The 12929-nt window shown below is 44.4% G+C and overlaps 1 protein-coding gene across 1 annotated transcript in view; it reads left to right on the forward strand.

Annotated features, from left to right (window-relative positions):
* Positions 1-1346: 1346 nt before the first annotated feature.
* LOC134179658 (sacsin-like) overlaps positions 1347-12929 on the forward strand; it is an 11926-nt gene continuing 343 nt past the window's right edge. Inside the window, exons 1-4 of the mRNA XM_062646594.1 lie at positions 1347-1411; positions 2762-2874; positions 3115-3376; positions 3435-12929. The exon at positions 3435-12929 is cut by the window's right edge and continues 343 nt beyond it. Coding sequence (XP_062502578.1) covers positions 1384-1411; positions 2762-2874; positions 3115-3376; positions 3435-12929 — 9898 coding nt within the window. The 5' untranslated portion in view covers positions 1347-1383. The remainder of the gene's footprint in view (positions 1412-2761; positions 2875-3114; positions 3377-3434) is intronic.

A 12929-nucleotide genomic window follows, 5' to 3' on the forward strand; every position in this document is an offset into this window, starting at 1 on the left:
TATAACCAAACTAGAAATTACATATTTACTAAATACGTAGAGTCGTGTAAACACATACAGCTATTAGAAGGCAATTGCACTTCCAGCTGATTGTTTATGCAACAATTTTCCGGTTTGTCACGTGGTAACATGCTCACGTGGTATAGCGACCACAACATACTTTTCCTGCTGGTGGCGCATGCACATGCATGTCTGTCGCAGCAGTACTGGTTGCAGAAGGCAAACTGAGAGGTAAGCAATCCGCTAGGACGGCGCCGTCTGATCCTAAATTGAGTTTGTCATCTCTGCAGCGCACTAGAAGTCGACCTACAGTTCAAGTAAAATCGTTTGCAGAAAGACATGAATGATCAGAGATACGGTCTTCAAGGTAGATCACACAACAATCATACGTAGCTAAGAGAACATGACTTGATCAGGTCTCCTCAAAGATGCATGTGGAACCGCCTACCTAACTTAATTAATTACCACGTACCTCAGCAAGATGTCTCAGACGACAAAAGATGTCTCAGATTACACAACTTGAAACCTAAAAGTGTAGTGGCTGTTAAACGACAAAGCGAGTTCTCGGTCTTTACCTTGTTGCACGTGACCCGAGAATGGGTCTGGAACTTCGAGGCTAGTAGCTGCGCATATATATATATATATATATATATATATATATATATATATATATATATATATATATGTAGCTCTAACCGCAATGAGAGCTTTAACCACAATGAGCCGTGATTGCGATCAGAGCCCTATATATATATATATATATATATGGCTCTGACGGCAATGCGGCATTATCCGTTCTCTGACTGCATTTGGACAAAAACCGTATGTAGGTAGAGCATTTTGTACAAACAGAACACTAATTTATAGAATCCGTGATTGTACTTTGGTACAGTAAACGTGTAGACATTGAAATTTGCATATAGTAGCATAAATGTTTTAATTTTACACGATCCATGTTAATTTTAAACTTTTGAGTAAAATTCTGTATTTAGATCTCATCTGTAGCTAACTAAAATTAATTTAATTTTTTAATTACTGCCACTAGATCAATTAGCAGTACTGTACGTATAACCAAACTAGAAATTGCTTTAAATAAATATTTAGTCGTAAACACGTACAGCTATTAGAAGTCAATTGCATTTCCAGCAGCAATTTTCCGGTTTGTCACGTGGTAACATGCTCACGTGGTATAGCTCCCACAACCTACTTTTCATGCTGGTGGCGCATACACATGCATGTGTGTCGCAGCAGTACCGGTTGCAGAAGAGTACAGCTTTTTGCTCTGAAAGTAAGCAATCCGCTAGAACGGCGCCGTCTGATCCTCTAGCTAGTGAGTTTGTCTTCGTAGAGCTACAGTTCAAGTAAAATCGTTTGCAGAGAGACATGAATGATCAAAGATACGGTCTTCAAGGTAGATCACACAACAATCATACGTAGCTAAGAGAACATGACTTGATCAGGTCCCCTCAAAGATGCATGTGGAACCGCCTACCTAGCTTAATTAATTACCACGTGCCTTAGCTAATTAGCAAGATGTCTCAGACGACAAAAGATGTCTTGGATTACAAAGCTTAAAGCCTAAAAGTGTAGTGGCTGCTGAATGACAAAGCGATTTCTCGATCTTTTCCTTGTTGCACGTGACCCGAAAATGGGTCTGGAACTTCGAGGCTAGCAGCTGCGCCAGAGCCCTAGAGGGCTCTGAGATGCGCCAGAGCCGTACAGAGCTCTGAGATGCGCGATCCTCGTTGTCGGCGGCGTCCTGCACGTCTCTGTGGCTACTTTCATTCTCCGAGTTTCGGATGCCATCACGATAGTACGACAATGTCCATTTCCGGGTCACGTGCAACAAGAAAACGATTGAGAAAGCGATTGGTCGTTCAACAGCAAGCTATCAAACTGGTAAATGCTAAATGTGTGGATATAGAATCTAGCACACTTGTCATTAGCTTTATCGAAACGTCAAATCCGAGTAGCGAAACTGCCGAGAACGAGATTCGCCTTCTCTCTAGAGTAGGAGTCTAATTAGAGACTGTATGTCATAGAACGAGGTGCACCCGAACATGTTCCCTTGTTCTGCTTCGTTTGCGTGGGTGTGTCTGCACGTGCACGGTGAATCGTGAGTGGGCATCTCTAATCTGTGACAGAAGTAGCCAGAGCAGCATGCACACAAATGATCACGACAATGTGTATCAAGCGAGTCAACTGCAACACCACCCACGATAATTTCTACTTGCAAGCAACAAAACTTTCAAAGTATTTTCTTCTATCATCATCCAAGATTGGACGGGTGACGCCTCCCAAATCCCAATATTGGTCGGCTGCCCCTGTGATAGACTCAATATTATGATCGGCTCCGATTTATCATTACATAATGTGCTACAAACAAATTATTTATGACAAAATATAGATATCAACGAGGTCTAAAAGAGGTGATACGCACGCCCAAGTCGCCGTAAAATGGTATAGATCCGCCTATCTATGGGAAACTTCGACTCACTTTTCCTTGGGCTGGCAAAATTCTGATATATATTGCGTAAACGAGACGCCACAACACCAATGAGTAATAGCAGCAGAATTAACTAACGAGCAACATGGTGTCGAGAGACAGCAGCAGAATATTTTGTCGGTAGCGTGCACTAGTACCACGTGACCCTTGACCCAGTTACTGTACACGAGCGCAACGTGTGTCACTATAGTAACATGAAATGTTTACAATATTTTTGCGTTTTCGATTGGTTTGCTTTAGACTCGATTTCTGTAGATACTGAAAGACTACTTCCAGATGGAATCGAGTTTGGACAGACCGAACCACCGCTGTGCGATTTCATCAAAAGTATTCTGGACAAGTATCCCGTCGGTGGACAGATTTTAAAAGTAGGTTATTGTGTTTGTAATACTAAAAAATAAACGACGATAACTAAACAATTAACTCAACGATGAGTGTTGACTGCATACATATCAATTGCTAATCGTTCATTTAGCTCGGTGCTCCCCAATATTGCGAGTTGCTGTATGGGCAGCCGCCTTTTGCTAGTGTGTTTACCTGTCTGTTTCTGTACGTGCCTGCTTGACTTCTGCATGTATAGTCCATTACAATGCAGAATGTCACTTTAGGAACTGATCCAAAATGCAGACGACGCTGGTGCAAAGGAAGTGAATTTCCTTCTTGACAGTAGAAGTCAGGCACATGGTACCTCTTGGACCATCCCGTTTGGCTCATTCCTTCAAGGTCCAGCGCTGTACGCTCAAAACGATGCCGCATTTACAGAGGAAGACTGGTCGGGTATTCGGTCTCTCTACCGCAGCGTGAAAAGAGAAGACCCTCTAAAAATTGGAAAATTTGGCATTGGATTCAATTGCGTGTACCACCTGACAGGTACCACACGCGTCAACTGATATTAATTAGTTAACGATGGTGTTGCTTGTGTTGCCAGATTTTCCCACAATCACTAGCGGTGACACGATTGGATTTCTAGATCCACACAAACGCTTATGGCCTGGAGAGAGCGGTAAGCGTTACCCTCTTCGGATAACAAAGATACCCGAACTAGAGTCTCAGTTTGCGGTACTAAATGTTCTTGGATGCAATGTCTCTGAATCAGAATCCTACAACGGAACTCTCTTCCGTTTTCCACTGAGACAGAGAGGTTCGAATTCGGAGATCAGTTCTAGTGTGTGGGATACAGACAGAGTACTGGATGTTGTATGCAAGTCTTTCCAAGAAGATGCTCATCTCATTTTGTTATTTTTGAAGTCGGTAGAGAAGATATCGTTGTATCACTGGATACCACCTAACCGAAAACCCCACACCATCTTTTCAACGGAACTATCTCACCGAACAATACGTGAAGTGCGCACAAAGAGAGGTGAACTACTGGAATGCGCACGAAAACTTCCTCGAGCTCTGCAGAATTTCTGGGTGAATCAATCATCAGAGAAATGTTTCCGTGCGGAAGTAATGTGTACGTATCGAGGAAAGGCTCCAGCCACACAAAGTTGGATGGTGTTACACAGAATTGATAATACGGACAGCGATGTTCGACAAATGGCAGAGAGTTTGCATCTGTCACCGTGGGTTGGACTCGCTATCCCAGTCGGGCAAGAAACGAAGCATGCGGCACACCTTGGAAAAATATTTTGCTTTCTTCCGCTGCCCCCCAGCGATGACGATAGCAGTATGAGTGGATTGCCCGTCCATGTCCACGGCTCTTTTGCCCTAGCCGATAACCGCAGAAGTCTTAGTTGGCCTGCCAGAGACAGAAAACACGACCCTAAAGCGCAGTGGAATTATCTTCTCTTAGAACGTGTTCTTCCAGTCGCCTACGCCAGTCTGATTTACATTTGCACCGGTCAAGCAGAATCAAAGTGGGACATTCGTCGACACGACGTCTATAATGCCTGGCCCGTTCCAAGAGATGTCAGAGAGCATTGGAAGCAAAAGGTCCTGCCCGAGCTCTTTTCAATGCTCTCTCGTGAACGCATCTTGTATACAGAGGCACAAGGCGGAACGTGGATTCGAGCAGAGGACGCGGTCATATTGTCATCGTCGTCGCACGATTCATCGGAGCAGATTGCAAAGCAAATTATGATATCTAGAAACATTTGTGTCGTTGTTGTGCCGCCTAATGTTGAAAAATGTTTGTCAGACCCAAAATATTTTCTGGTAAAACGGCTCAGCCCGGAATTCGTGAGAAATAATCTGCGTGGCGACGTGTGCCCTTTTCCCTATGCAACCCCTCCTACCCATCAGCTCAAACTATTGAAGTATATCCTTCAGGATAAAGCGTATTCAGAGTTACAAGACGTGAAACTGCTGCCGATGGCTGATGGTACAATGGAGACGTTTGAAACAAGACATTCAACAGCCAGTCCTGTTTACGTCAGTTCTAATGAATGCCCGTTGTCTTTGTTTCCTGGTCTTGAGAAGCACTTCTTAAAGCCATCGATTGATGCCGACCTCTCTGCTCACCTGAAGAGTATCGAGATGATAAGCACAACACAAATACAACTCTTGTCACCTAACGAAGTTCCCAAATTGATTAAGAAAATTCTGCCTAAAAATAGATCTCTCACGATAGAGTCTCCACTGCGTTCTCGAACCTACAGCTGGCTGTCTGAGTTATGGAAATGGCTACATCGCCATCCCTTAAATCTTGTCTCTTTTGAAGACTGTCATATTGTTCCGTGTACTCCAAACAACTGCCTCGTAAAGCTGGCTCGAGACCAGCCTGTTATTTTCCGACGACAACGTGAAAATGACCTGGAGCTTGTAGATGAAGTGGTAGAGAGCCTTCAAAGCCTTGGATGTGTTGTTGTACAGAGTAACCTATACGACTTGAAACTCCATCCTAGGATTACCGACTACATTTTGCTGCCATGTCAGGTTTTGTCTTGCTTGGCAAGGTTGTCTGATCATGATGTCGTCGCACAATTGCCGCACAAAGCAAGACAACCTCTACTCCTCTACCTGGCTCGAGTGCTACAAATGTACAAACCCGAAAGTGAAGATGAGAAAGATGTTCTGTGGAGACTTCCATTGTTCCAACTCCGAAACAGTCGGGAGAAATGCACAACATCGATACAGCAATGTTCACAAATAGCTCCAAAACTAGCTCATCTACCGAACTCTTTGCCTGTCAAAAGGAAGTTTATTAAATATCCTGGACCAGAAGAAAAAAAGGTGCTCACATGTATTGACCGGTCACGTTACAGCTACTTATCCTTCAGTCATGTCATTGAGAACGTGGTGCTGCCTGACATCCCTAGGAGGGTGTATACCATTGACGAAACGATACAATTAGTGAAGTACATTCTAAGTCACCAAGACCTCGCCAATGATCAAATATTTAAGAAATTGAATACTTTGAAATTTGTTCCCGTCACATCAAAACGGTTGAAGTCACCTGCGGAAGTCTTTGATAGCGCTGATCCGTACGTTACTGAGCTGTTCAGTGACAAACGAATGTTATCTTCAGACGATGAACTTGAGAGACTGATTCGCTCTAGTCCTGTAGAGTTCAAAAACATATCTTCCGTGACGGCTCGTGAGCTTTTGTCACTTGCTCAAGACGCCAGTAAAGGAGATAATCAGAAATCAAAAGGCTTGATGACAATGCTAGCCAATGAGACGTGGACGGACAACAAACTGAAAGAGAATTTACAGCCAGAGTATCCAGATCTTGCAAGTGCTTTATCGAATATAGCTTGGTTACCGTGTCTTACCAAACGACCGTCCGGCTATCCGAGTTCGGTTCCTTGGAAAGCAGTTTCACAGACGAGTAAGCCGTCGGAAACACTCTATGTTCCTTCTGGTTGCTCTACTGCCGAATGTTGTAACTTGGTCGGCAGTCAGCAAGTCTTACTAGACATGACACTCAGAGAGGAAACAGTGCAAATTCTCAAATTTGCCCCGTTGACGTACGATACGGTTTTAGGACATCTAAAAACAGCAGTCCATTGCTGGAATGCCAAGAATGCAGATAAAGATGATAGGAAACAGTTTGGCGAGATGATGCAAGCAATACTAAATGTGTTAGGTACACCTAAACCTCGACCTGAGTCTGTGCTCGACCAACTGAAAGAATGGAGTTCACAAGGCATTGCTTGGATATGGTTAGACACCACACATGGATTAGTTCAGTTATCTCAACTGGTCTTGGAGGCTAATGATTGGAGATTGGAAGATTGGAGATTTTCAGTATCAAACTTTAGCCATCTCAAAGACTGTGAGCCACTGTTCACGGATCTTGGTATGAAAAGAACGTGGAGCGACTCAGATCTAATGTTCTTGCTGAAAGACGTGAGAGAGTTCCACTCCACCGAGCCCAAAGCTCGCACACAAATTCGAGCACGCCGAGACTTGCTTCTCTGTTTAGATGTCTTAAAATTGCTTACTAAGGACAACAACAAAATTCCAGTCTCTGTGCAAAGTGAAGTCTACGTACCAGTTGATGGACCTGATGACTACCTGGAACTAGCTCCAGTTTCTGCAGTAATCTACAGTGATGCTACAAGCCCCCTCGACGTAGGCAAACATCGCAAGCTGACAGCCAAGTTGATTCATCGTGACGTGTCACATGCTACCGCTTGTGCTTTAGGCGTACGCGACGCTACTCGTCGTTCGCTCCTTCATGTTGGTGCACGATCTGCGCAAGACGCCAAGTTGCTTGAGTCATCGACTGACATTCCTGGAGAAGCGTTTGGACAGACAGAGAAACTCACGGATAGGCTTAACACTATCTTGAGAGATTATCCAAAAGGCGAGGAGATTCTAAAGGAATTGCTGCAAAACGCAGACGACGCGGGAGCCACTTTACTACATGTCATATATGACAAGCGTGAGCACGGCACGTCCTTTGTGTTTAGCCCTGAATGGACAGATCTGCAAGGACCAGCCCTATGCGTTTACAATGATCGAGTTTTTACAGACAAGGACATCGAAGGCATTCAGAATTTGGGCAGAGGAAGCAAGCGCGAAGACCCCACCCTCACCGGTCAATATGGCATCGGATTTAATGCCGTCTACCATCTGACCGATTGCCCTTCGTTTGTGACCGACAACAAAACTCTCTGTGTTTTAGACCCACACTGTAGATTTATGCCTGGAGCTACGCCAGAGAAGCCAGGTCGACTGATACACGACGTAAGAAAGAACGTCTGGAGTGTCAGTCGATACCGCGACATCACACACTGCTACAAAAATTTGCCTGACGTAAAACTCGTAAACGGTACTTTATTTCGATTTCCTTTGCGAACAGAATCTATGGCTAGATGGTCTGAAATCAGTAAAGATCCCGTTCAGGAGACAGACATATTGCTTCTATTTGAGCAATTCAAAGAAAGTGCAGCGGACATGCTATTATTTCTAAACCACATTTGCTCAATAAAGTTGTCTGTCGTTGATGAACAAGGTCACGTTTTTGATTCGTTTGAAGTTTCTGCAGAAATTGACTTAGATGCTAGACGGCAGCGATCTGAGTTGGCGGCTGCTATTGCAAAATGGTCACCAGAAGAAGCACAGCACAAAGAAGCTTCTTATTCCATGACTGTTAAATCATCCGACAAAAGGAGTCGCCGGCAATGGCTCGTCTATCAGTGCATCGGTAGTAAGTCTGATGGTTGGTCTAGAGAAAGCGAACTGGCGCTTCTTCCAAGAGCAGGTATAGCTGCTCCACTTGACGAAAAACTACCTGCCGGTAAGAGTCGCGCCTATTGTTTCTTGCCATTGCCTAAATCTGTCCAACCAAGTTTACCTGTCTATGTCAATGGCCATTTTGCGTTAGACTCGTCTAGACGTTCTCTCTGGCAAGACTCACGGGAAGGAGAACATGTGCCACTTTCTTCTCGACAAGCATGGAATAACAACCTCATTCAGTTTGTAATCGCTCCTGCCTATTGCCATTTTCTATTAAACGCAACCAGGTCTGTTACACCGCAAACAGTAGACAGTAAATCCGAGAGTATGCTAAAAGAGTTAAACAAACGTCTCGACTGGTTCAACCATCTACTTCCTAGAAACGTTTCGTCTTCCAATACTTACTGGCAATTGTTGTCTCGTAAAGTCTACAACTTCATCCTAAATCAAAAATTGGCTTTATTTCCATACGTCGGTTGTTCTCTTCCATCAGACCGTCCTGTACTGAGTCCATTGAAGCAAGACCGACCGAACCCGGAAAAAAAGCGGTTGACCGACTTTGACAAGACAAGACGTCGACTAGTATCAACGATTCGTTGGCTAGCAATCGAGCCAGAGAATTGGTTGGGTCTTCAACCTTCTTACTTTTTTCCATCAACGATCAGCAATTCCGACGAAGAAAGAGTAGACAACTACATGCTGAAGACAATTTTGCTCGACATTGGCATTCCTATAGTTGCATCTTCCGCTTCCGTACGAAATAGTCTACAACTTGTTGGACAGTCTGTTGGAGCGCGGACAATTGATCCTGCAGTCGTACTACTGTTCTTGCGTCATCATCGTAGTCAGGAAGTCAATTGCAAACTGAATGTAGAACGAATCGTTAACACGATCCTCCGAACTGTAGACAGTGCAGTGATACTGTTGAAGTACGTTGTGTCTAAAGATAAGTTTCGAGTCGACGAGTTGGAGGGTGCACCACTCTTGCTGACTGCAGATGATTGTGTACGAGAATTCGCTTCAGAGTCACCCGTCTACGTATCGCAGTACAGTTCTCTGTTACCAAACCATCAGAAATTATTTGTACACCCAGATATTTACGACGTACTCACGCAAGCAGACGATTCCATCGCAAAAGCAAGTGTCGTTCGACCGTTCTCTCTTGACCAGCTAGTCAAGTGTTTGCCTTCTTCTGGGATCTACGGCTGCAATTGGGAATGTATCACTTCCCGGTACGTGGAATGGCTCGATTCGACGGTTGACCGATTGCCAACAAAGGAGTGGATAACGACGTTCTGGCGTTATTTGGCGTCGCCGGAAAGATTACAAGAAAATGCTATTGAATTACTAAAGCCTTGGCCTGTCGTTCCAGCGCAGCATGGTACTTTACTTGTTCCAGCTTCGTTGCTTAGTTCGCTCTTCTGCTTTGGCTCGATGTATACACCAGACCACGACGCAGACATGGTGAAAATACTTAGACAACTAGGAGTGAAGGAAATAGATGTAGAACTCATGAACGCAGGATGCAGCAGCCGTGTGTTAAATCTACGTACGAAAAAGCCACCTGCCAGACTACACTCGTTAGTAAAGGATCACGTTGCCGTACTCGACAATCACGTGTCTGTACTAAAAGCTCTCAGCTACCTCTATCTAGACGGGACGTCGTGGCCCTCCATGAATGTGGAGACAGCAGAACGAATATTGAAATACATCGACAATGCCGTTACGACTCTACAAAAGAACAAGATGTTACATCTCATCAAACGTCTTCCATTGTTTGAAACAGCCGAAGGTAAACTGTCGCCTGTTGGGGACATGACGTGCTACGTTATGCCGCAAGACATTGTCCTCGATGGATGCAAAATCTGGACCAAACGACGAAATCATGTCTTTCTAAAATACAAGCCTCGATTTGAATCATTGTACAGTCAATTGCAGCTCAAAAGCAACCAAACATGTCAGGAAGTCTATATTGACTGCATTTTACCTTCTTTTCCCAAAATGACAATGGATCAACGTATTAAGCATCTCATATATTTAGCTGATTGCCCGAAGCACTCCTGGCTCGATGTTAGAGCAAAGCTTCAAGAGACGAGATGTTTTGATTTTCGCGGCAAAGTAGAACCCATTGGGCATTTTTACGATCCGATGGATAATTTTTTCAAGTCGATCTTCCCCAAAGATTATTTTCCCCCTCCTCTGCCTTCTTGTACCGATGAGGACGAGGACGACTGGTTGCAGTTTCTTCGCAGTCTCGGTTTAAAGACTGTCTGCCCCAAGAATGTTCTCGAAGAGCTTGCTGATCGAATGGAAAGAGTCGCACTTTCATGGACTGACTTAGACCAAGCCAATGTGGAGAACTGGAGCCGACAGTCTCAATTACTGTGTCGACATATTTTCTCAAAGATTGATGAATACAGACACAGCTTCAAGTGGCTACGAGAGAAAAAGTTTGTTGCGTGTCGGGAAATCAGTAATTCCCTCTGCGACCTCGCAGATCCGTTCTACAAACGGAACACTCAGCAGTACGCAACAAGCTTCGGTGATGCTATCAAGCCGTCACCAGAAAACGAACAGCTTTGCTGGACCAGTGCAGCCATACTTCCTGATTATGCAGTTCCCCCCTCTTCTGCTGATGCCGACCAAGCTCTAGGATTGAAACTTACACCAAACGTTCAGTCTGTTCTCGATCATTTTCATTTCGTAACGCAACAAGTCATCGAAAGAGATAAGCTGGATATCTGTACACGCACCGTCGAGGGAGTAGTGTGCCAAGTCTTCGAATATCTAGAAAAGTTCTTCCAGGATAGTAGACAACACCTATATACGTATACATCATACAGAGACGGTAATACGACAAAGGAAATGAAGATTATTGTCGATGCACTGAGTGACTATTTCTGCATATTTCTTCCATCAAAACAACTTTTTGTCAAACCACAACAAGTGGTAATTGAATTGAAAAAGGAAATACCGCCTTATCTGTTCAAGTTTCCACCGTATCTACAAATGTACAAGTCCTTTCTCCTAAATCTCGGGGTTGCGGAAAGAGTGACGCCCGCTAGCTACGCTCAAGTTCTCCGAAACATACATGATACGAGTCTGGACGAAACCGGCAATACTGATACCGTTATCAAGGAAGCAGTTTACGGTCTATTTGACTCTCTGTCTTTCTTGATATTACCAAGCACGTCAACCGGTTTAGGCATAGAAACGTGTAAGACGCGCCCGAATGAGCTCCAAACGACAGACAGTGAGGATCAGTTGATAAAATCACTGTCGCCTTTGTACTTGCCTGATCGTGCCATGCACCTGCAACTGTCATCCGATTTGGTCTACTTGGACAGACCTGAATTCGAGAAACACACAGAGCATACCGAATTTCATTTTTTGTTGGATCTTCAAACATGCCATCTACCGCCACTGAAAGAGCGAACTATTTGCTTACTTCCTCCGAGTCTTAGACCGAAACTATTCAGTGCGCTGGTGCAAGAAGTATTACATCCTGATTGTATGCACGATGACGTGCAAGATCCACGGCTTCAAAAAGTAGAAGAAAAGTACAGCAATCTACTATCTTCCACTCATTTCGCTCAAGGCTTTTACAGTATTTTCACTAACAAGCATCGAACTACGCAATTACCCATCCCTGTACAGCAAGGCCTTGCCATGCTACAGAAATGTCTTCGTGTCAAATGTCTTGATGAGATTAGAACATGTTTGCAGCACATCGACTCTGGAGACGTGATCGAAAACAGTGAGAGAACCATCAACTGTTTCTTGGACAAACACGACGATGGTGCAACGCTCTACTTGTCCGGAAACGTCTTTTCTTCTGACGGACGAATTCGATGTCATGTGACCGTCTTTCTCAAGCAGTTGGCAAAGCAAATCGAGATACTATTACAAACAGAATCGCTCGAATCGGAGCTAATGGTTCTTCTGGAGTGTGACGATCCTGCTGATATTCGCGAAGTTGTTGAGAGTATCGACATTGCGTACATTCATGAAGGAAATGATAAACAAGACGTGCCCGCTTCCGATCAGAATGTTACACAACAGCAAGTGATGCTTGGAGCGCCAGTACACTGCGACCACCGAGATCTACTAAACCAGGCACTCGACGATACCGTCCTCCGTCCTGATAACTGGGTTGCGTACGAATCGAGAGAAGAACACTTTGTTTACGCAAAGATTGTGCATAAAGACTACGATGACAGCAGCAGCAACGGCACTACTAGTTTGGCAACAAGAAACTCAACGTTACATACCAACTACGTCATTGATATCGGAAAAGACGAAACGATGACGGTGTCCGCATTAGATCTGTATTCGTTCGATGACGTTGAAGTCCAAGATTTAGAAAGTCATGATCAGATCTTTGCACTCCGTCCATCAACGGCATCTTCACAGGAAACCGAGCCCTTCGATTACGTTCAGAACCAGTTGGAAGAGGCGTGGAGACTGCCGCGTAAAAGAACGAGAAGAGTGGTCAAGAGGTTGTACCGTCAATGGTATAGTAGGGCAAACGACCCCCACGCTTCACAAGTCATTGAACTCATCAACGAAAATGTGAGACTACATGACGAATCTGGCTTCACTGATTTGTTTCTGTCTTCTCTGAGAACATCAGTTCCGTCTCGTCGTTTCCCCAGAAGTGGTAAACTTATTCCACGTTCAACTCCATTTCCTGACAAACAGAAGGGTGAGATGTTTCTAAAACAAGCCACGTACGACTTGAGAGCAGCGGAGATTCTCTACGAAGCAGCCAAGACGGAACCACAACTCTCTGCTG

This window comes from Corticium candelabrum, chromosome 5, assembly GCF_963422355.1.
Source record: "Corticium candelabrum chromosome 5, ooCorCand1.1, whole genome shotgun sequence".
Lineage (NCBI taxonomy): Eukaryota > Metazoa > Porifera > Homoscleromorpha > Homosclerophorida > Plakinidae > Corticium > Corticium candelabrum.